The sequence below is a fragment of the Vidua chalybeata genome, chromosome 2, assembly GCF_026979565.1.
Source record: "Vidua chalybeata isolate OUT-0048 chromosome 2, bVidCha1 merged haplotype, whole genome shotgun sequence".
Classification (NCBI taxonomy): Eukaryota; Metazoa; Chordata; class Aves; order Passeriformes; family Viduidae; genus Vidua; species Vidua chalybeata.
The window spans coordinates 61,109,882-61,134,507 of record NC_071531.1 but is presented as its reverse complement, the minus strand read 5'-3'; the positions used below and the strand labels follow the sequence as shown (position 1 = coordinate 61,134,507).

Below are 24,626 nucleotides of genomic sequence, written 5' to 3'. Positions count from 1 at the left end.
GCGGAGGTGCACCCTTGCTACTCAGGGAGATGTGCTCACATCTAAAATGGAATACCTTCCTGGGGAAGAAAAAAAACCATCTGCTGTAGGAAAAGTGGCCAGAGCAGCCCTGGATGAAACCTCAAGGCTCTGGTGAGCCAGTCACCTTGCAAGAATATCCCAGCTATTTGAGAGTGAGGAGCAGTGTTGGAAGTTAATTGCAATGGTGGGGAAATTGTCCTGGTTTGTTTGGTGTAAGCTTTATGCACACTAATTATTTGCTTGGCTGGAGGTTTTAGGTGTTAAAAGTAAAGGGAAATTATATTTTTGAGTGATAGATGAGGCAAAGGTCCTCTTGGCAACTTAGGTTTTGGTAGGGCAAGGAAGCAGCAGGAAGACCACCACTTTATAGGAGATCAAATCAGATTTTTATCACTGATCAGTTTTCTACCATTTGTTTTTTCATTGAACCTAATTGCATTACTTTACATTTATCCTTGGGTAAGGCAAAGTTTAAAAGTAGGTAAGATTTGATTTAAGAAAAATAAGGTGAGGCAAGGAGGTTGAAAGGCTTTAATTATATCCTTGTCTTACCAACTGACTAGTTTTGTTCACCCTCTGCACTTGCTATAACCTCTCAGAAACACAAGGAAGGCCCTCCACACCCTTCTACAGCCAGTCAAAAAACCTTACCTCCCTTCACATCCCCACAAGGCTCTCATGATTTCACCATATCAGATCTCAAACCACCACCCACATCCAGCAGGCTTCAGTGCTCCTTGAGCCAGCATCACTTTGCCTTGATGGGCCAAACAATCTCCAGCACAACCCCCTCACCATGCAATCTGGAGAAGGTGACTGCAGCTTCTTTTACCCATCACCTTCCTCCCTATGCTGCTGTTCTTCCATCCCCAAGCTGTAGGGTTTGTGTCTCTTAATGGGACCCCAAAGTTGTCCACGGGATCAAATCTATGAGCAGACATTGAAGGGGTCCAGGTTAAAAATAACCCCTTAAAAAGAAAGTGTGTGAGAAGAGTCACTGAGACCATTCAACACCTGGCAAAGCCAAGGAGGTGGCCATCAGTGGGAGTGGACAGGAGAAAGGATGGGGCAAACCTTTATCCCTGGAGGAGTTAGAGCTGGGGTTCATTCCCACCACTTTCTGATGTCCTTTGTCCTGCAAAAGCTGGCACCAGTGCTTGGAATCCTTGGATGGATCAGTGTCAAGCCCTCCTTTGTGGAACAGGTCTTACACTAGGGGCTGGGCACTCTGTTCAGAGAAACAGTCTTCAGGAAAACAAGATTTTTTCCCCAACCATGTGCTGGCACCTTGCCACCATGCCCCTCCCCAAAACAATACATTATTGAACCACCCCAACACCAGCACCCACAGGAAGCTGTGTATGACCGACACGGGGACAGCACTGGAGCAGTCACCTGGACTGCTGCCAAAGGAAGCAGACAAGCCCAAGCATCCAGCACCCAAGAGAGAGGGTGCTGCTGGCACACAGCCTTTCCCAGAGAGGGAGGTAGGACATGGCAGAGTCTCTACATCCCCCCACTCTGTCCAATACTGAGCTACCCCTGCTGTCTGTGACTTCTCCTGGGAGAGGACTCCCTTACTACATCCATGCCACAAAGGTGACAGCTGATGTATAAAGAAATGTCAAGAAAGCATTTAAAGCCTCTTATCCTCCCAGGATGGCCATGCCAGTGCCACTCCTAATGCTGTAAAATTGATGTAACTGAAATGGAGAGGAGATCACAGCTCCCATTAGCCCACTGCAGAAAAACATCTCTTTCTTTCCAGACAGGAATGAAGCAGTGTGGGGTAGGGCCATCAAAAATCCCCACACGACTTGCAATTACCAACACAGTTTTGTTGCCTACTTCTGGAGCCAGGACTGATGTTGGGGTGTTTCCTACCTCTCAGGCCCAGACAGCTAGCAGGCCCACCCATTCCCTCCTGAAGGGAGGGTTTGTTCCCTGCTGGGTGCATGAGCTGGCTCTACATGCATTTACATGCCTTCTGATAGCACCCAGAGAGTCACTCTTCCAAAATCCCTGCACTAGAGACACTGGGAGTCTACTGTGATGTTGTGATGATTAACACCAAACTCAATTCCCATCATGCAGACCTGTATCCTTGTGCCTGCCTCAGGAATTCGCACACAGCTCCAGGCTGGGCTGTGTGTGATGATGAGCTTTCAAACCTTGCAGAACTAACAGGATGGTTTTGTGTTTTGGCCCTCCCCATGCACCCATACACACAATTCCATGAACAGCTTTGCAAGAGAGCACCTTGGGGTCTGAGAGCATCCTCCTGGAGCCAGCATCCCAGGCAAACTCCTACATGGACACAGGAAGTACTGTGCTGCTCCTCTGAGAGTAGGAAAGGGGAAGGCAAGAGAAGATTTTAAAGGAGTCAAAGATTTTAGGCAAGAGAAGATTTTAAGAATGAGTCTCTGCTTTCCTCACCGATGAAGACCTCTTTCACTTGCACCACTCTCTCTCCCCCTCCCAAAACAAAGTTTGGCTCACCAGAAAGCAAAGAAAAGCAACAAGGAAAATGTGGAAGAGGAGCATAGCAGCAGGGAGTGCCAGGGCCCCGGCCTGGCAGGGCAGAAGAGAGCAAGCTGGGCCATGCTACCAAGAACTTCCAGGTTCCCATCACCTCCCACCCGCTTCCGATGGAGCAGGCGTGCCCCTTGCTCCGCTGTGGTGCCAAGGCCTATCCCCCCATGCCTGCCCCTCCTGCTCCTCACCCATCCAGCGCACAGCGTGCCAAGGCACACAGGCACTGGGCTGTAGCCAAACACACATTTTTTTGAGCACATTCATCCATCTTCTGCTCAGCAGCTCAGTCTCCACTTCTGCAGTTAAATGATCAGTCTCACAGCCCACCCTCACCCCAAGCAGCACAAGGCACCTATGGAAAAGGGCACCCTACAGTGATGCTGCAGAGTTGCTTTCAAGGCCATTGTGTATCATACTATCAAAATGACCAGGTATTTCCAAATCTGTTTAGTAGGGCCTTATTTTCTGGTTAGCATGTGTCTTGTGGATAAAAAGCAAAAAGCAGTCTTTAATACAGCTGGAGAACACTGAATGTATTGTGAGAGTGGTGCAGTTGTGACCTCTGTAAGAGCCAAGCAGGAATTCCTCCCCCACCACTACAGGTACTTACAAGGCGCTATTGAGCTACACACCAAAAGAGGTTGGTGGTATTGGAAAGGGGATACAAGGAAGGCTACAAGAGCTGCAGGGTCTCTCTACATTGTTTTTTCCCTAAGGCACCCCCACTTGGCATGAAGTTTCCAGCTGGGCTGACCGACTTGGAAGCTGAACTTCTGTTTAGCAAGAGAATAGGCCTAACACAAACTTCCCCACGGTTTTCTGATAAGGACATGACAGTCAGGAGCCACACCTATGGAAGCTCTTCTCGGGCTTGTTGCAGTCTGCAAGGTCTCTGCCAGCCTTGGCAGAAGATGGTGGTTTTGGGCAGAGAGGGGCTGTGCCATTCCCCTCCACAGCAGCACACTGGGATGCCTCTGGCAACAGCAACCTCCTATCTCCTGGGGTACAGTTGGGGTACCACAGGGAGAGCTGGGCACCACAGTTGCCCTCAGGCACGTTTCTTCACAGAGAGAGTGATTTTCACATGAACATCTTGAGAGTCTGCTGAGATTTATTGTTGAGGCACAACACATTGTGCAAGAGGCCCTGTGAGATGTGGCAGGAGCTGGCAGCTGCCATGGCACTATGGAAGGGAAGTCAGAAAGCTGTGTCCTCCATCTGAGATATCACAGCATTTCCATACCTTATGTTATGCACCTGATGTGTTTTGAAGGGACAAGCCACTGGGGTACATCCTGGTGATCCAAGATGTTATCACTTTGTTAAGAGAAAGACTGAAGATAGGCAGATATGGACATGCAGGGAATATCTTGCTAAAAAAAAGGAAGTGGGGGATAAGGTACAACTTTCTGTGGGAAACAGTCTCCCCACAGGAAGAAGTAGAGGTTTCTTTTAAGTGGGTATATTTCTTTTTTTAACATTACAAGAATTTTGTTTTAAAGGAATGGTGTTTCACCTGCAAAACCAGAGTTAATTTTATCTCCTCCCACTCCTCATTAATTAACCTCAAAGAACATTTTTACACTAAAGAGATACAATATTAGTTAAACTAATGACTTTCACAGACAGAATCATTCCCATAATCTTGCCGAATGCTTGGAGCAAGCAGACAGGTCCTGAGAACTGGCAGAGCTGGCGGGGGGGAATGAGGCTCTTGAACAAAGGTTGCTTTCCAGATGGCTCCCCAGTACCAGCAAAACACCCTGGCCTCTCCAGCCTCTGCCAACTGCATCGATGAGGCACATGGCCTAGGCCATGAAGACGTGGCACAGCAAAGAAAACACTTCTGGTTAAACAGAGACAGCAGTTGGAAATCTTCATGCTCCAGTTTTGGGAAAGAAAGGGCAGCAATATGGAAATTGCTGGCCCCTGTGCTGAAAGGCAGGATGGCTGTTCTAGACAAAGCCCCATGTGCAGGGTGGGCAGGAGGGTGAGCTGCAGGCTGTGCCAACTTTCTGTGTGGATGAAGAGAGAGTCACAGGGTCTGCAAGACTGCTGGGAATGGCATATGAGGGAGAGAAGCAGGCACTCAACATTTGAGCAATGCATTACGACCAGAGGCATTTGAAAAAGAGACTAAAGTAGGAGAATAGATTAATTCTAGGCTCAGGAACAAGGTTTATCTGTTTTTAGGTTTGACCACTTTTCCTTCCTCTTCTAGTCTCCTAAATTTCAATTTGCTTTTTCCACAGCCAACACTTTAGTAGGAGCCAACAAAAAAGGAAATGTGCTGGTGGTGCTACAAAGGAAAGCTGGTAGGATTTGCAGAAGTTAGCAAACGGTCAGGAGAGAAGATGGATACAGTGGTGATGCTGGAAATGGATTAAGTTCTGGGAACAGCAACACAGAGCACAATGAAGAGTGGTGATGGACACTGAATGCTGTAGCAAATTGGTAAGCCTAAGCTCCATAGAGGTGGAACACTCAAAGGCACCAAGAGAGGCAGGATCTGACAGCCTGAGCACAGAAACAGTGCTCCAAGTAGGAGCCTGAGCAGAAAATGGTGGAAAGGCCAGGTTGGATGGGGCTTTGAGCAACTTGGTCTAATGGAAGTTGTTCTCGCCTATGGCCCAGGGGCTGGAACTAGATAATCTTTTAAGTCCCTTCTAACCCAAAGCATTCCATAATTCTATGGTAAACAAGTACCAGAGCTAGATGTGGTGGACTGAATACAATAAGATAGAGGCTTCTGGGAGCTGCTCAAGAAAAGGGTCACAAAGAGTCATTGGAACTAGTCTTGAGAAAAAAACATTTCTCAAAATGAAGTTTGTCAGCAAATGGGAGGAGAAAGTTGCAAAGTGCATCCCACCAAAGGAATAGGGACCAGCAGAGAGAAGAAACCAAAACCTCTCTCAAAGCAAGAAATAAGAGGGATAGGGGAAGCTGGACAGACAGATCAAAGAATGCATAAAAGCAAACAGAGAAGAGAAATAAAAAAAATAAAACAAATTGACCAGCACTCTCCAGTGCCCAAAAAAGGCGGGTAGAATATAGGTTGTGAAAGAACAAGAAAAGAAGGATGTGGTGGCCAGAGGGCTGCAGCAGGACCATAAAGGCTAACATGAAAGGACAGGAAGGATGGTCCATAATATCAATGGAAGATACAAGTGGATGGGGAAGCAGGAGCAGGAAAAGATGAGAGAATGGCCAAGACAAGCCAGAAGCAAAGCTAATGGATTTAACAAAGGCACAGAATAGTCTCTACTATTATGGTAACCCTAATTAAGAGGATAGGGCACCAAGATATGATGGCAGCAAATAATTAAAGGTTGTTAAGAGGAAGTAATTTAAAGCTAATAAGAGACAGTAATTTATCAGGAGCCAACAAGAATAAAGAGTTCAGGAGCAGTAAATTCAACAATGGAGTAAAAATAAACAGGCAGAGCAAGAACCAGAGCCACCAGCACGATAACAAGGATAATGACACAGCAGAGCATAAAGCCTGTACACAAATGGTGAGCGGCTGATGGAGTCCCAGAAGGAGCTGTCAGGCCTCCTCCCTCTCCTTATTCAAATCTTCCCTGAACATCCATCTGCACCAGGAGACCTTTCGGAAGATATCAAGCCAGTGATCAGGGAAGAAGCATCTTTTTGAAGTAGGGCCCCTGATGCACTTGTCCTTGCACCCAGCATCTCAAACAAGAGCTCTTGAGGCAGAGGTTGTCACAAGACCCACACCACATATGTAGTAGGCAGGGTAGGAATGGACACAAGGCTGGAGGAGGGTGGCAGACGCCAGTAGATCCCTGAAGGAAAGTGCCATTGTTGGGCTTGCAGAGGGAGGGGCAAGAGGTCTCCATAGCTGCAGCCCCAGCTACGGTGTGACAACTGAGCTCCTGCCTGAGGAGCAAAGGACCATCCTCCCATGGGAGCAGGGAAACATGAGTCCAGGCATCAGCCTGGGAGCGGGAAGGCAGGAGAAGCAGGCTACCTTCCCTACAGCTCTTGCTGCATCTTTACAGCACCTTCCTAGAAAGCACACGAAGTGTATTAGCCATGTTCCTAGTGCTCCTGCTCTGTCACGCTCAGACAAATAGGAGATGACTGCTACTATCCCTGCAGCAAGGATACCCCTCACTCACTCATGCCCAGTGTCCAAAGCCAGCCAGACAGAAGTGCACACCCATCCCACTGCTCTCCACATCCAAGCAAATCCCAGTCCTGAGCCCAGACTGCTCCACAGGGAGCGAGTGGCCAGTGACTGCATGCCGGCGGCCAGGTTTGCTCTAGCGCTCCCTCCAATTGGCTGTCCCCAGGCTCAGCCACAGCCACCACAGCCCAGCCTGCTCTGCCAGCTGGGGACGCGAGGCATGGAAAGGAAGGGCTGCCGTGAAATCCAGAAACGCACCTTGAGACATGGATGCAGACAGCGTGGGAAAGAGGCTAACGACATTCCTGCTCATCAGAAGGCAGATAAAACCACTGCAATAATAAAATTTCATTATGACAGCTAAGGAAGAAGAAACAAAAATTCTTTGTTTACTGTGTCTATAATAAAGTACAAAGGTACCTGCCTTTGCACTACTGGTTGCACAGACAAGTTTCAGCCCTGGGTGAGCACTAGAACTTGCTGATGCATTGTATGTTGGTTTCCAGGTAGCAGATCAAGCCTTTGCAGTGTTAACTCAACACTCTGTGACACAAGGTACAGGCAAAACACCTTTCCTGGGGTCCTTCTCCTTATGGTAAAAGAGAGCAGAGATGGCAAGACTGACTATTTCACATAGATGTCAAGATTTATAGATTTGTCAAGAAAGAGGGAGAATATTAGGGACCTCACCAAGAGCCAAGGAATGTGCTTCATCCTCATTAGGCATGGGAGAGTCAACATTGGCAGTAATTCTCAGGACAGAAAACCATTAGAAACCAAATTTTTGTTCTTTATAGTGCTCTAGTTTTCACTAGTGTATTCAATTTGCAAATTCGGGAGAATAGCATGGGAAAAGTTTCTATTTTTAACAAAATAAGGTAAAAACTTCTAAAGTAATTAATTACTCCTGGATAAAAAGATTCATCTTCTTGAAAGAGTTTTGCTGCCTTATGTACTCCCACACAATACATTTTACATACTTACATTTTGCATGCATATATATACATACAATTCTCCTACAGAATACAAAAATAAATTGATCCATATTATAAACTTACTCTACATATGCATGTATTTTATTCACAGACATGTGTGAGAAAGTTTGAGAGCATGAATAATCATACCAGCCTGAGACTAGAGCTAGGGGCTAGAACAGAAGTGGATAAAAACTGTGTAAAAAATACTAATAAAAAAATAAGCTGTAAAGCATACTGTCCTATCTACTAATTTTTAAATACTTTCTTTTCCCCTCCCATGTTTATTTTTGTTAAGAGAGGTCCATCTATCCTAAGCACCAGAGCAGCTGACTCAGTGGCATAGTTACTTCCTGATGAGTCATCCACGTCCTGAGCTCAATCTCCATTCTCTCCACTCCTCTATCCCAATGTGAAGACTTGTTTCATATAGCTCCATCAGAGCATTCATAGTGATGTCTTAAGTGCCATTAAAACCTCAAACCACTAAGACAAATGCTTATTCCTCAGTTTGACACATCTCCCCTTTAATTTTTTAAGAAATCCATTAAAGACCAACCATGTTTCATGACCAGCTTTTCAAAATGTCTTTATGTGATTTTGCCTCACTTTAAAAAGGTTTCCCTAGTTTTGCTTCAAGTGTTCACAAAACACAGCGAGTCTAGAGTCATGGGTCTAACTCAGAGCTCCCTACCATGGTAGCATACTCAATTTGCTCTGGTGCATTTTTTCCTAGTCTGGGTCTCCTTTTTCTCTTCCTGTTCCAGCAATCAGGGCTTAGAAATGTTAAATTTTTCAGGTGAAAAAGCTCATTTTTAAGGCATTGTCCAATGGCTCCTCCAAACCGCCTGGTAATCCTAGCAGTAAGCAAAAGCAGTATCATAGGCAGGGTCTCCAAACTGAGCACGCAAAACACATGAACTCAATATGAATGGCCTACAGAAGGATCATGAATGACCAATAGGTCAGTCATTACTCATTGTGTTTTTTGGCAAATTTAGAAACAGCAGGCATCTAGAAGGATAATTGCAAGACTGCACAGCCTTTGGATGTAACTCCTGTGGTTCTTTGAATCTCTTCAGACACACTTTCCTTCTCCCTGCTTCAGGTTTCTTATCTAGCTGATGGGACTAGTGATTACTACTGGCTTTTGAAGGCACCTGGAAATCTACTGATAATAATGATAATAGCATGCTACTATCTTGATGTTTTTTCCCCTCAAAATGAACATGGGCTGAACTGGTGACCCAGTTCTTACTCCTACACGTACATCCAACTGCAGTACTTTGCAAAGGACACCGTCAGCATCTCTTGGGATTTTTCATCACTGTGACTTCAAACTTCCAATTCTTCTTATAGAAATGCCAAATTTATTGGCATCACCTTCTGGGATGTTTTTAATGGAGTGAAAATCCTTGGGCAAGGACCTGTGTTCTGCCCGTGGATAAACAACAAAATGTACATGCTCAGCTCTTTAGGGTTTATTGGCTAGCCATGAATAGCAGCATTTACGGAGTCCTTGTCCTTTTTTTATGGCAAGCCTGGCTCTGAAGATTATGGGGCAGCCCTGGGCCTTCCCACAAAAGCCTCAAGATAGACTGAAGGCTGTCCTAAGGAGCTATGGACTGAAATGACCCAAGTTCTATCTCTCTCCCAGGTTGAGTCAATGAAGAGTACTCAGCACTGCTGAAGAAATCGGTTATTTGGGGCCAACGCATAGCATTTGATACCATGACCTACCTTAGAAAAAGATGGTACCCACTGTGCTACCAACACATCACCTGTATGGCCCAGATCATCTGAAGAGAACTACACGCCTTAATTAAGCACATACAAAAGCATCTCTGCACTGCATCCACAAGACAGTTCACTCACACTCTTCAGTCTGCCTTGCAGCCCAGACACATCCACAGAAGCAATGTGCAACTTCTTTCAATTTCCTGCTCCTCCTTCTAAATCTAAAGCACCACCTTAGTCATTTTTCCCTCAGGCCTTCTGACTAGCAAAGGGGAAGGGGAAAATTTCACCAAAAACTAAGGGGAAAAACATATGTGAAGTATAGTTTGGTTAGTACAGCAATAACTTTCTCAAAACAGCCTAGATCAAATTTTCAGAGCTAAGAGTAAGGATTATCAGGTAAAACAAAGATTTATTAAGACAGTCTCAATCACAAAAAATGAAAACAGGCACTAGGAAAACACAGCCCAAGATATTTTACTCTTCTCCAGCAAGACTGAGATAGGTACCTGGAGAAGAAACCAACATCTAAATTCCATTATTATAAGAGAGACAACCTCAGGTGTAGGACTTCTGCACTAATGTTAGGTTCCCAGTTTCATCAGGGCTGCCTTTTTTGCTATCAGGAAGCAGATCTAAAGAAATGCTGCCAAGAACAGTCAGGAAATTTTGCCAGGAAAAGAGCTGACCTTATAGGCTCTGTGTACAGATGAGCATTTTCTCCCAAGCCATCAGTATCTCAGGCCAAGAATATCACCAAACACTCAGGAAAACTAATAGATAACAATAGAAAGATTTGAATGCATTGAAATACCAGGTCAATTTTTGGCAGATACTTAATTACTGGAACCTGTTTTTATCTTTACATATTCACTGCACTTTAATGAGCCTCAGCTCTTCCCTTACACAGGAGAGCATATATATTTTTAAAAGAAAGGCAACCAGACAAGCAAACTGTCAGGTAAGAAGAACAAGCAGTTCATGTTGCATCCTCACAGCCAGTTCTACCACACCCAACCTCTCTAAGAACGTACTTCCTGGCTGTGTTTTTGTTTTCTGATAAAAATATAAAATGAGCAATAAATGTGGGAAATGTACATTTTCCATCTCCAGAAGCAGAACACATTTCTTGTAAGTCATGGATTGCCACCTTCCACAACTCCAGCCAGATGAGTAGCCCACAAAAATCAAAAAAGCAGTCCTTTACTGAGGTTTGGCTTACTTAGACAAACAAATCAGAAACATCCTGGGAACAAAGCACCATGTGTCTTAATATTCCTACTCGGAACCAAGCCAGAGTCTCTTGTGTCTCTACTGCAACCAGTGAAATAAATGGTGACCTACATCCACATCAATAAAAGCTACTCAACAGTTCCAAGAATCATAAGTTATCAGGGAAATACTATTAGCCTGCTAAATATTTAGTGTCACTTGGCCTTTAGTAAAAAGGAATTGCTTCTAATAGCTAGTTAAATTGGGTCAGATATGCCAGACCTTCCCAAGATCGTAGGAGAGAAAAATGAGTCAGAGCAGGGATGCTTTCTTGTGAAATTACCTACTGAACTCTCCAGACAATGAAATTATGCTCCAAGCAGATGAAGTAAGTTTCAAACACTAGAGCCTCCCCCTAGGAATTTTCTAACTTGGAGTGCCCCTTCCAGAAGAGCACAAGTGCCACAGAAAGCACCACACTGCTTGCTAAATGCCTCTCACACGTTCATGCTCAAGCACTGGCTGAACACATGCCAACCTTACAAGCCCAGGGTATTTAATCCCTATGTGAGAGGACTCAGTCAATGCCACTCAGAAAGGAGTGCCAGGCAGTCAGATCAGGCTGATCTGAAGGACCAGAATCTCATCAACAACTCTCTCCTGTGTAATCATCTCTTATAAAGAAAATTTAAATTAACTGGAAACAGTATTATCAGGTTCCTTGCACAAATAAAAAAATGTATACCCAAGGCAGGGTCACTTGTAGTGAGAGGTGCAGATGACATCTTCAACGATTAGCTGTTCACATAAAGAGGTGCTATTTCATCTTTGCATATCCTAATAAGAAATTCAATTCTGTTTCCTGCTGCCTGTTGTGTGTGTGGTACCTTCATCAATAGCTTCCAGTTCTCATGCTGGGAGGGAGAGTGAGTTCATCTCCACTTAGGTTCTCTGGCCTGTTATGGCTCTGCAGGACTCTCCTCGTTTACTCTGCTGCTCCTTGCAAGGAAGCTCCTCCACGCCTCTGGGCCTCTTCCAATTCCCACTTTCACCCTCACCACAAGCAGCAGTAAGGCAGGCTGGACAGCAGGTTCATAATTACATAGAAGCTCTCTTGGTTTTCTTCCTTTCCTACAGATCCTAATGCTACATCCACTTTTATCTCAACTATTACCATCTCTCCAGCTCTATGCTCAGCTGGGACAGGCTGTGGCAACAGCTCTTCCCCTGTAGGGTCACTGGCAGCTCAGAACCATCTCATTATCACCTGTGAGGCAGACAGCCCATCCCCAGGTGTACAGCCCTATTTCCTAACAAAATCTGCCACCTGTGCTAGGGTGACACTCGTGCCTGAGTTGCCAGAACTGAGGACCAAGGCAGGGAAGTAATGGGGAGAGTATAACATTGTCAGAACTGCTATCATTCTTTCCAATATGCAGGGACAAGTGTTCAGGTTCCAACCTGGTGACTATTAACTCAATTTGGGGCACACCTACTAAGTTCACAGACAACACAACTGCACAGTGCATGACCCAGAACACCAGCATCAAACAAGAGAAAGAATAATCAGCAGGATGGTAAGACTTCATTTTATCTTAGCAAATGGCTTTTCAGCCTCACACTTACCATGCTAAATCAGTTTTACAAATAATGATGAAGTCAAGCTTGAGGTATCACACACAGTAGCCACCAGAACTGAATGAGCATGTTTATTCAAGCACAAGTTACACATAACCCTTCAAGAAATACATTGCAACTAAGCCTTTGCATATCAGATTTTTTCATTTAGCTTGTCTACAAGACATACTTTGCAAAAACAGCATAATCAGACTAATTAAACGGTAACAACAGAGAACTGCATGTGATGAAAAAAACAGTTTGAGAACAAAGACCATACAGAGAACATATTACTGTATTACAGCCCAGCATGGATCATTCAGAAAATGGCAGGAGGAAGTTTTATCCAACAGAACACAAGTAGACAGCATGATTAGCATACAATTTCCTTTAATAATTATTAAAAAATAGAAAAACTTAACTTCAAATATTACTTTGCTAGCCACTATACCTATAAGGTAAAACAATAAATGGACTAACTCTGCTTAGGAGGTGGAAAACATTAAGTCTCTAGAATTAACTAGAGCCCAATTCAGCAAGCTATTTATGCATGTGCTTAAGCCTCACCAACACTAGTAAGGCTTACACATGTTTAAGTATTATAATTAACATTGAGAGATTTCAGCATGCATCAACAGCGAAGTGCAGGCCAGACACTTGCACTGAATCAGGATCATACCCTTTAAAGCACAAGTCACATACATACTATAAAAATCATGATCCTCCTCTCTCAATCTATTGTTCTATCACAAGAAAAAAACCCTACTGGGTATGAGAAAAACTGACACAGTCCCCTGAAGAAGCACAGCTTTTCATGTTTTATTACACAACTACTAAAGTATGCAATAATCAGTGCCAGGGACAATCTATCTTAACTCTACTTTCCAACCTCAGTCTTTCAGAAGAACAGAATTTATCTGATTTGCACCAGTATAGTATTATAAATCTGTATGCAATTTGCAAGTTCAAGATCAAGAAACTTGTTTTTTCAGATCATTCCCCAAGTGATCAATAGATTCTTAGAACTATACAGCTGTACAATAATGTCAGTGACTATATACAATCCTGCACAAGATACTGGAACAAAGCCACAAAGTAACATAAATAAATGCTCAACTTCAAAAATATTTAATTTCTCTTGCATTTAAGTGTTACTAAAACCACAACAATCTCTGCAATTTTGACCTCTATCAGCCCTCTCTAAAATTAAAAAAAAAAAAAATTCCCATAGAACTGCTCTTGTCTAGAAATTACCTGTATGGCTATTTAAATAAAATCAGTCTCACCATAGCTATGAAATATAGAAAATACAGGTAACCAGGAAAATGTTCCACATACTTGGGAATGAAGCATTCCCTTTTGGTTGGAGGAATTTGATGCTGGATTTGGGGCTTTTTTATTCTTACGTAACCCACTATATAATAGTGAACAAAATACTTTTGTTTCATGGAAACAACTAACATTTGCCCACACCAGGCAAATGCTCTATTTACAGATAGATTAGGACTGCCTGACTGACAGTGAGTGTAAGTTGCTGAACTCCAAGAAACATGGAGCCTAAAATGGCGACACTCTCTGCTGAATCGCCTTCCCTTTGAGGATACGTCTTATCTGGAGAAGAGAAAAAGACAAAAACATTAGTATTCATTGTCTTGAAGTGAGCCACAATTTGAAAAAACTCCACCCTAGACCCCGTTTTGCATTCATATATCCAAGCCTTACCTCAGTTACACTAGAAGTGATCCCACTTTACAGCATTTGAACCAATGAAAGGCAACAGTCAGTAACTCAGCTGTGCTTAAGTTACTAGTCTTAGGTCAAGAGTAATTTTTTTCACCAAGCAGGAAAAAGGGATTTTCTTCATTTGTTACTCAGGCCTAAAAACTGTTATTACTAATTCTGACAAGAGCAACAAAAGCATGAACTCAGGCCATAACGAGATGATCAAGAGAAGGAGTATTGCCTCCAGTACATTGCAGGGTTACAGAAACAAAGCCTGTCTTGACAGGTAAATGCTTTCGAGATGGAAAAAATAACGTGAAACCTAAAATTTCACGTCTGTATATTCTGCCTGATCTTGGTGTTGAAGCTAAAGCTCTAAAGAATAAAATGGTATTTGCTAGATCTTTTCCTTGAAAGCTACAACTCAAAACCCCAAAGAAACTTGTGGAGTGGAATGCAGCTTTTGTGTGGACAGGGACCGATAGAAAGAGAGGGCTGTTATGAATTTTTTACCTGTTCCCCTACAAGGCCGTCAGGAACCAGATGAACTGGCTGCTCATTCTCCAAGTTCCTGGCACTGGGATCAGCTCCCTTGCGCATGAGCAGGCGCACAGCATCCAGCTGGCTCACGCGGTACTGCAGGCTGGCAGCCACATGCAGGGCTGTGTTGCCATTGTAAGCCTGGGGATCACAAAGCAACTCCATGAAGGAACAGTGGCAGCATAAGCCTCTCTCTCTCTATCTGTATTAATGAAAAAATCACCATACCTTTGCATTCACAAAAGAAAGATAGCTGGGCAGCTCCAAAAAGAGACGAATGAGCTCCAGGTTTGCTTCTTCTGCTGCCAAATGTAAAGCAGAGCGACCACTTTTGCGATCCTATCAGAAAAAGAAACTGTTTAGTCTTCCCTGCAGGTGCTTCACCTATCCAGGTGGAACATGTAGACAAATAAAAATAAAAAGCAAAGTAAATGCAGTGTGTTGAGGAAACATACTTGCACTACAATTCATCAAAAGTGAATCTGAATACATATACTTTAATATCAACATCTAATGAACAATGAAACCTGATCTCATCTGCAGGTAAGCTTACGTAATGTAATATTTTATATTTTGGCTAAGTAATGGTCTGGCACGGCACCGACCTGAACTGCACAGGTAAGCAGTTTTTAATTAAAATTTGCAGTTCAAGAACAAGGTGTCATCAGCAGCACCCTACTACTATGCAGACCTCAGAGTGCTCCAAACATTCTTACTTTTACAACACTACTCACTGCAGCCAGGATAGCATCATTCTTAGTCTAGAGATTAAATTGCCACCTCCCTCTTTCCCCAGGGTTCGTTTGCATTGATAATACCTTGCTCTGAAGAAATGCAGCATTCTCATCCCATCTGGGTAAATTAAGCTGTAGGGAAACTTTCAAATTAGTCTACTTCCCTTGTAATAAATGCAGCGTGGGAGAAAGGGACATAGTCTGCTTCCACACTCTCTCTGGATGTGGCACTTCAGACTAAGGCATTTTACTTACTTTTGCTTCAACAGAGGCTCCCATTTGTATCAGAATCTTGATGGTTTCCACCAGGCTCTTGTTTCTCAGCAAAAGCTCCTGGACTTCAGGGGAGTGAGGTGGCTGACAGTTCTGCAGTTCATGCAGCACAGCATTATGGGCCAGAACCGCACAGTGCAATGCTGTCAAACCTGAACATCAAAAGAAAAACATAAAAATCATCATGAATGAACAAATGCAATACAGAAGTATTGACTGGCTGCTTGTTTCAGAGGTTAGATAAAGGAGCCTCTAACCCCATTAAGCCCAGAGATGGTTCCATATTTGTAGGTGACAGTGACTGGTCCCAAGCAGTCTGAGATCAGTGAACAGTGAAGTAGCAACCTACTGTGAGCTCTCAGCCAGTGGATGGTGAAAGAATCATTTTCTAATTATTTTTGTACAAACTATGCATTAGAAAGAGTGGTTTTATGGAAAAGGGATCCAAACAGAACAGCTTTCTACTGCCAGATTCTGGCTGCTGTAACCACTTGACACAAGGCTGGCACTCCAATGTTTTAAACAATGGCCAGTTACAACCTACGCTCTCCATGCCAAACACAGCAATCAATCACATGTAAGAGGAAAGAGCTCCTGACAGACACAGACCAACCATGTTTTCATCTGACAGATGTCAACTGCACCTGTAAATTTCCATCTGAAAAAGAAATATTGCATTTTACTGCATTCCCATCAGTAGCTATAAAGCACTATCCAGTAACTCTGTAAATTATAAACTCTTAACTACTCACCATCATAGTTTGTTGCCTCAAGGTCCACATACTGATTGCTTCCCATAGCTCCCTTTTGGATTGCCTACAAAAGTGGAAACAAGTACACATTTACGTCTTATCCAAACCACATACTGCTTCAAATTTGTTTATTGTCTTAATCCAATAGCTGTAATTAAGTTGAAATAAATAACAGCATCCCTGGAAGTGTTCAAGGCCAGGCTGAATGGGCCTCTGAGCAATCTGGTCCAGTGAAAGGTGTCACTGAGCACAGCAGGGGCGTTGAAACTAGAAAGTCCCTGAAGTCCTTTCCAATCCAAACCATTCAATGATCCTGTGATTAAGAGAAGACTTACTGTTTTGGTTTGGTAAACTAGAGGATTTCCCCCAGAATTGCTCAAAAATATTGATGAGAACCTTAATGAGAAAATCAGTCCCATTTTAAGCTCCATGGGTACACAGACTCACAAGGCTACCCAGTGAGAAAGATAAAGGAAGGAGTGGCGTTCCCAGAGTTTCCCAACACAGCTAACACCAAGGGTAAGAGTCAATGGCCAGGGCAGAGCTTGCCTGCCTGGCTCTTACCTGGAGGACCTGGGCAAGCCCCTTCTCAGCGCAGACATGGAGCGGCGTCCTACCCCAGCAGTCTGTGGTGTTCACTTGAGCCCCCAAGCTAACCAGGTCCTGCACAATGAGATGCTGATTGGCAGCCACAGCAACCTGGAAAGCACTCTGCAAACATCAAGAAGAAAATTTAAGCTATTAGTCATCTGATCGCTAACAGGAAAGAGCAACTAAAGCAAATAAAAACCCTAGCTACCTGGTATTATTTAAGCAGTGATTATGAATACTAGGAAGCCAGGACAAATGAAGCAGAGCACATACTTTTACCAGCTCAAGGTGATCCCAAGAAGTATTAATAGCTCAAGGTTAATATTAGTATGCAGGCTAAATCTTGGGGTTAATATTAAATAAGCATTTCACCACATCTTTCCCAGGGTTCAGACATGCAGAAGCACCCAGGTGCAGACAGCAGGTGCAAAGATTTTTTTCAGAACCTCACCTGGCCGTTGTGCTCTTTAATATCCAGCATGTGCAGGGCAGCCATCTTCCTTGCAAGAACATAGGAGAGTGCTCGACGGCCCTGGGCCACAGCAATGTGGAGGAAGCTGCAGGAAAGAGGGGCAACAGAGTTACACCACCAGACACAAACCAGGGCTCAAGACAGCAGGGAACCAAATGTCTAGAAGGGATTTTATGCCGCCAGCATCAGACCTCCTCTTTGTAACTAAGATGGGAACATGGGTATTTCTTACCAGCGCAATCTAAAGCCTCTAAATTACAACATTTTTTCCCCATTTATCCAAGTCTAACAATAAGCACCTGAAATTAGAAAATACATCTACTCAAGTGTGCTGGAGCTCTGCATGGCAGCCATCAGCAACACCACACCTTTCCCTTGATCAGCCAAACCACTGCACTTGTGACACAAACACTGCTATTGAACTGCTTCACTATAACCCACAGTCTGCCAAAACCCAAACAGAAACATTCCCCAACCTCCCACAGAAGAAACACTAAGATAAACGGCTCTCACGTGTCTCCATCGGCGTCTTTTGCAAGGAACTGGTCTTGAGAGATGTTAGCCAGTTTGTTCTCCTCCTGTTCCACTTGCCATTGAAAAAATGACTTGCCCAGCTGCGTCATGCTTCTGGCACTGTTTTGGTCAGGCAGTGAGACATTCAGAGTAGCCAAAGAGATGCTGTGCTCCAGACTACCACAGAGGTTGCTGGAGAGCAAGCTGAAGTTTGGGGCATGAGGGGCAACCTCAGCCTGCGGGTGGGCACTGCTCAGTGGCTGGAGGGGACCGGAGATGCTGTCTGAGCCTTCTGAGTCGTTCAAGAGGGAAGAGAAGCTCTGTGATGGGCAGTAGGGCAGCTCATGGCTCTCAAAGGGGTTCTGCTGGTAGGCAGGAGACTGGTCACTGGCAACAAATGACCTGTAGTCCAGGGAGGCATCTGAAGGATAACTCTGTGACAAATCTTGGTTCTGGGATGCAGGGAACTGGTAATGCTGTGGCGGATCAAGCATATGCTGGCTGGTGTGGTCTTGGAATGCTTGGTACTTCTGGGACGGGGAGAAAGCCTGTGTTCCCAGGCTGTCCTGGTACTGCTCAGCAGGAGACCCATGGCTGGAGACTGAGTGCAACCAGCTCACCTGCACCGTGTTCAGGGAAACGGGGCTCGACTCATTCTTAATGTTTATAATGTTCTGAAGCAGATCAGAACTGCTGTCATGCTTTGGGTCAGTTTTATGTGTCTCCTCCATACTATCCATAGAAGTTGGTGTCTGTGGTGGGGTCTGACAGGGGGAAAAAAAAAACAAAGGCAAATCAAGATAAGCCTGAGAAAATTAGAGGTATAGTTGTATCTGGTAGTTTCTGATCATACAAAGCAAACTGAAAAATAAAGACACATAAAAAATTACTACAGACTTACCAGGAGATGTGGGTGAACATTCGCTTGGCGTTTGAAAGGAGGTCCATCAGAAAGAAGTTCAGGAGCCTTTCTTTTGCCACTGTGGCCCAGTATGCTTTTCAGTTCTGATGAAAAGAAAATAAATTTAGAATCCATTTGGAGGTTACTCTTACAATTGATTTAAAATGTTACTGCAGGGTATGTATTAAAAAATGGCCTACCTGTGTATGGTTCGTAGTTCACCAATCCTCCTTGTGCCTGTTAAGAAAAATCCAAATTTTTCTGTTATCATCATGTTATTTCTGGGGGAAAACAACCACAAATAACCAATCTACCCCCCAAAAAAACCCAGTAACAACAAGAAAGCAGCCATGACTTCCTTCTATAAACACAGAATATACCTTAGAATAATTCTAGTACATGGTTGTCTAACCCTAACTTAATTACTTTTAATTAAGGTTAGAAAATGGAAATACTTTAATGAAACGTAAATAAAACCCACTGTTTTTCTTTAGGCTTTTCAAGCCATTTGTTATAAAACCACAAAACTCCAGAAAATCTAGAGAAAGACATTATTCCTTCCAGAGACCAGAGGATTTTTTTGAAACATAAATAACCCGGCCAATTTTACACTTCCTTAGTGCCGTGAACTTTCCTATGCAAAAATCTTCCTCTGAAAACACTTATCGAGGAAGCTTTCAAACACACAGTCAGAAAAATAATCTAATCAAATCAAAAATACCCTTTAATCTTCTCAGAATTTCCTGTAATTTTTGTCCTTTCAGATTGAAAGGGCCTACCTTTACACTGTGTGCTTTGCACAGAGGTGCAATAGCATGACAAACAAATCTGAGAAAAATCCCTAACCCTTCCAATGAATGATCTCATTCCAGCCAACACAGAATTTCTGTGGTTTCGCAACACCAATATATCTTTATCCAGACTCCCTCTAGAAAATAAAGCTTATGTAAGATGTAAGATATGTAAGAAAGCTTATGTAAAATGTAAGAACATTTTAAAGTGCCTCCTTCTCTCATGGCAAACCTTCTTTCTGATTTCTTCCCAACTGTATTTTTCCATTGAAAAGGAAAAACACTGATTCCATCCACAGCAGATAAAGCAGAAGCTCATTTCTAGCATTACCGCAAAGAGCTTTCTTGCCAGCTTCAGTAACCATTAAAATGAAACCTGTCAGTGCAGAAAGCTGCCGATTACCTTGCTTTCCTCAGTGGCAGGAACCGAGGACATCTGCTTGCTGCTCCTGAAGTGCAGCAGGAGCTCCTTCACGGAGTTCTTCACACGGACCCCTTGGAAAGGTCCTCTGTGCTGCTTCCCCCCACCCATGTGTTGTTCAACTGTTGAGATATGAAAATAAAATCCGAACTTAAGCCACCCATTTTGTTTACGTTTAACAAATAAAGAAAAAACCCCAAACTAGAAACTCTCGTGGAAAGCCACCTAAACACTGGTTTAGCAAAGAGGAGCCAGGCAGCTGCCCCGCGTACCCCTTCGCTATCCCACGGGCGTGCGGCTCCTCCGCTGCCCCGGGGACCGCCCTGCCGCTCCCGTTCCACGGATGGGAACAGCCTGGCACCGGGCACGAAGCGCCGGCCAAACGCGTCCGCTTTTCACCGCTTCGGCCGCTTTCACACGCAGGAGGATCGGCCGGCTTCACCCCCGAGGGGACGGAGCGGGACCCGCGGCTCCGCGCTCTCTCCGCCACCCCCCGGGGCCGGGGCCGCCGCGGGGACCCGCCGTACCTTGCAGCGCGGGGCGGGGGCCGCCCCGGGGGTCCCTCCGGCCGCCGCCGCGGCTGCTCACCGAGAGGTCCGAGTCGGATCCCGGCGAGCCCGGGGCGGAGGAGTGCGCCGGCGAGCAGCTCCCCTCGCTGGAGTGGGGCGAGGCCCCGTAGAAGTAGGCGAGGTTGATGGGGCTGCTGAGGGCGCCACCGTCGCCGCCATCGGGCGCCGCGTCCCGGCTGCTCTCCACGATCATGGCGGTGCGGTGCGGCGGGCGGCGGTGCGGTGCGGCGGGCGGCGGCGCGGGGCGGTGGGCGGCGGAGCAGACGCGGATACAGCCAGGGCTGGGCGGGCGGCGCAGCGGCTCTGGGGGCGCGGGGCCGCGGCCGCGCTTATACCGGGTCCGCCCCTCGCGGGCGGGGCCGCGCTTCCCGTAAGGCCGGCGGGAGGAGCCTGGCTGTGAGGACCCAGGAGGGGATCGTGGTCAGGGGGGTGATGACTCGCACCTTGTCGTCCAAGCTTGCCCCCGTGGGCTTCGCGGGATAACAGGCTATCCTGAATTGGAAAGGCCCCATCAGGACCATCGAGTCCAACTCCTGGCCCTGCCCAGGACACCCCAAGAACAACACATGAGCCTCAGAGCATTGTCCAGGTGCAGCCTTGGCAGGCCTTGCTCACAACGCATGCAATAGCTAATTGCCACCCTCTTATGGAGCTGCAGAAGTGGGAATGACCAGAATTTCCCTTGGCCTCCCACCACTGCTGATGCCAGCTCATGTCCCCATGGGCAGGTATCCCTCACCCTTCGCCCCAGTCCTGCCAGTCCTTGGCTCCAGGACACAGGCATGGAAGAACAGAGACCTTTTGGTCATGTGCATCCCATGAGCAGCATCCAGCAAGGAGGGGAATGTGAGCAGTTAATCACAATGGAGATTAGTCACCTGTGTTCCTCTTACCTGGCGTGGAGTAGGCAGGGGCAGACAAGGAGTGATTTTGGTTCTAGGTTGCACCACACTGTGGTGGCAAGAGCCTCTCAGTCAAGGCCACGGGGAGAAGCGGGTAAGCAACACAATGCCAAAACAAAAAGTGGGTGAAACCGTGCCATCATTGTTAACCTCACTGAGTTATTACCAATGTTCAGATGAAGACTTCTCAGGTTTCTACTTTTCAAACAAATATTTCTGCTTTCCCATTTCCACTGAAGTCACCATCTTCTAAAATGAGCAAGTGAGCAATTTTGCCCACAAGGTTGAGTTTAGGATGTTTTTAGCACTGTGGCTGCTCCAATAAATACGTAGTAAAACAACATGGTCTTACTGAAGTATATTATGCAGATTGGAGGTCTATAATTTATATGTTTTAAGTGTATTGAATAACATGGGTCAGGTGCAATATGAAATTGTATTAATCAGCCCACAAGGAGGCAGGAGGGAATTCCTTTATATTATTCAAATATTTCTCCCACTGTCAAGTGAATGAAGGGTTTTGCTGAGACTGAAGCTGTCTAGGCAGGCTTCTACTCCAAAGACTGTTGTTTTACACCATAGATTGAATCTATGCAGCCAGAGTGAAATTTGCAAGTAGAACCCATAAAACAATATCAGATGCCAAGCAGTGGCAGAAATACCCCAATAAAGGTAAAAATTCACTTGCTCCCTGAGCAGAAACTCACCCCCAAGCACACTTTCTCCCTCATTTAACAAAGCACTTCACACAAGTGAGGATTTATGAAATCAGGCTGTGTGTTTTAAACAAGCAAGGAGATGGTTCCCTGTTCTTCAAGCCCTAGACCTCAGTTATGACACCTTAACCTTAGGCAGAGGCTTTTAAGTATCTCCTCATTGAAAAGCACTTGGTGCTCAGAGATCCTGGAGCCCACAAATGCTCTTTGCACATTCAGTGGCTGTGAGGAGGACCCACAACTCAGCTTTCCAAAGTGGATCCAACCAATGGACCTTTGTGTTCTCATCCCTGCCAGGGAGCCCAGAAAGCCACTCATTTCAATCTCACAGGAGGCTCTACAACTACTGCAAAATGCATCTTGTCTTTCAACAAGCAGATGGTAATGCAAATCTGAGAAGATGATAATCCAGAAAATTAGATTTGTCATCACAGTTGCCTGCCATTCCCTTTAAAATGTTGAGAGTAAAAGAGATTTCAAACCAAAAGTGGCTTTGTCTCATTGTAGTTCTTCAAGGTTGTAGAAGGTTCCTAAACCACATGTAGGCAGGGACAGGCAGCACCTTTATCCTTGCTATTCAATAACAATTTTGGAATGGATTTAATTGGAGATTAGTCTCTACATATGAATGAAAACTGTTCTATAAAACAATTTAATGAGTTTGTGTTTGTTTTTTTTTTCCCTAAAGAGGGCATGGAATTTCTTTTTCTCTTCTATTCCAAAGTCTCTACTCTCCTGAAGGAGTAGATTGCTGACTTGCTCTCCATTTACCCAGCAAAATCTATTTCAGGCTCTGATACCTCAGCTCGTACTTGTTTCATCAGTGACACTTTATTTATCAGGTCTCCTGGCATAAATCTACTCCCAGTCAAAGCAGATTAAGGCAAGTCAAATTCCACCAAGCTCCATAACAAAAGGCTCTTTCAAAAATATACACACACCCATTGGTTGCACAAGATGTGCTGGCTCACAGCAGCCCTGTGTTCTCAAAGTGCTTCTATGAGAGTTACTGGTAAATTATTGCTACATCCACAAACTGTAATTATTAATGCTGCAGACCTTGAGCATTAATGGGTTTTGGGTTTTGGCTCAAACACTATGTAACATCTGTGGTGACCAAAACCCTGTGAGGCATCTGCAACCAAAGTAAGTTCCTCTGGGGCAGGGTGGTGACCAAAGAAAAAAGCACTTGTCACCTCTTCTCCTGGGGAAGGCATCCAGCTGGTTTCAGCCTTCTTTGGCTGAGCTGTAATTCAGTGTAACCCACCAACCTCAGAGCTGGAGAAGGCTGCGAGGTGAGCACAAGGCAGCCACCTCAGCTCCTCCATGTGCTGTCTGCCCATGTTTTTATTGCACCGCCTCCCAACTGGGATGTATCAATAATGCCAACTAGTGGCCATTAGCAGCAGCATTTGTCCTGAAACCACTTTTCTATACACCGGCAAAAAGTGAGATAGGTTTATCTTGGTATCTCAAATAACAAGAAAAAGGAAACAGAATGCACTTGTTTCTGAAAACTCTGTTTCTTCCCTCTCTTCTGAGCACAGCCCCGTATTGTAACATAAAAAGCAATCAGTCTTGGTTTAGGTTAATCCAATATACTTGATTAATGAAATAACTTTTGAGAGTGTGACTTGTGCATACCCATGAGCTACTTCATGGGATCCAGAAAAAACTTTTGTTAAGAACAAAACCAAAATCCAGTTGTCTTGAAGCCTGTGCTTGCTGGGTAGGGGTCTCATTACAGAAAGCAGAGGCTGAATACCAACACCTTAGCCTTTAACCACCTGCTAAACATCTAGGCTAACCAAGGTCACATTTATCCCGTTGCCATCCTAATCAGAACAGAGAAAAGATGCACTGTGCCTGCACTGCTTGGTCCCTGGGGCACGTACTGGGGTGAACGCTATAGAGAATGTAGGCTTTAAATAAATTAATGAATTAATAAAGCAAGCCCAGTAAGTGGAGCTTTGTCTTTCCTGTAGAGCAGCATGTAGTCACTCTGCCAGGCACAGTGTATAACCTCCCTCTGTGAGTGAGGAACATGCCAGCTCCCAGAGCAGCCCATGCTTCAGCAGGTATGGGAGCAGAATAAATCTCTCCCCTCAGTCTGTCTTCTAAGCAGCACCATGGAATAAGGGACAGCCTCTAGGCAAAGTGTCAGAGCACAAACTACTAGTAACAAGAACTTGGTTTTGCAACATGTTTCTGGAGCAGCATGACCTTTGTTGTATTTCTTAAACTGGACATAAAAATGGTAGTTTACAATCCAGTTGCTTAATGCAAGTGAGTATTTGCTGTGTTGATATCAAACGTGCCTTATTCTCCACTGGGTGTAACTGAGGCTCCTGCTGCACACTGAGAGCTGAGGTGTGCAAACGCCACTGCCACACCTCTGCACCCCAGCAGCATTTCCGACAGCACACACCTCCCAAACCAGGCAGCACAACACTCACTTTGCTTCTAGACTGGCATTGAGAAAA

At 44.9% G+C, this 24,626-nt stretch overlaps 1 protein-coding gene across 2 annotated transcripts; it reads right to left on the bottom strand.

The window, feature by feature from the left end:
* Positions 1 to 12,322: 12,322 nt before the first annotated feature.
* Positions 12,323 to 20,769, bottom strand: NFKBIZ (NFKB inhibitor zeta). 2 transcript variants are annotated; one of them, XM_053935971.1, is made up of 12 exons: positions 20,484 to 20,769; positions 19,939 to 20,078; positions 18,945 to 18,981; positions 18,745 to 18,848; positions 17,844 to 18,607; positions 17,310 to 17,415; positions 16,832 to 16,978; positions 16,268 to 16,331; positions 15,498 to 15,667; positions 14,737 to 14,847; positions 14,482 to 14,649; positions 12,323 to 13,857 (listed from the first exon to the last, which is right to left on the bottom strand). In XM_053935971.1, exons 1-12 carry the CDS (start codon positions 20,716 to 20,718, stop codon positions 13,804 to 13,806), a joined length of 2,100 nt encoding a protein of 699 aa, XP_053791946.1. In that variant the 5' UTR covers positions 20,719 to 20,769; the 3' UTR covers positions 12,323 to 13,803. The 2 variants fall into 2 exon arrangements, with proteins under 2 accessions (XP_053791946.1, XP_053791947.1); XM_053935972.1 differs by having other exon boundaries at positions 20,545 to 20,769.
* Positions 20,770 to 24,626: the final 3,857 nt, after the last annotated feature.

What these genes read in the sequence shown, in the direction of transcription:
- NFKBIZ (XM_053935971.1), bottom strand. Translation starts at nt 20,718, where the DNA reads ATGATCGTGGAGAGCAGCCGGGACGCGGCGCCCGATGGCGGCGACGGT. An exon ending in TTAAAGAGCACAACGGCCAG is followed by an intron (nt 16,979 to 17,309) that starts GTGAGGTTCTGA and finishes TGATGTTTGCAG; the next exon opens with AGTGCTTTCCAGGTTGCTGT. An exon ending in GGCTTGCCCAGGTCCTCCAG is followed by an intron (nt 16,332 to 16,831) that starts GTAAGAGCCAGG and finishes CCACTTTTGTAG; the next exon opens with GCAATCCAAAAGGGAGCTAT.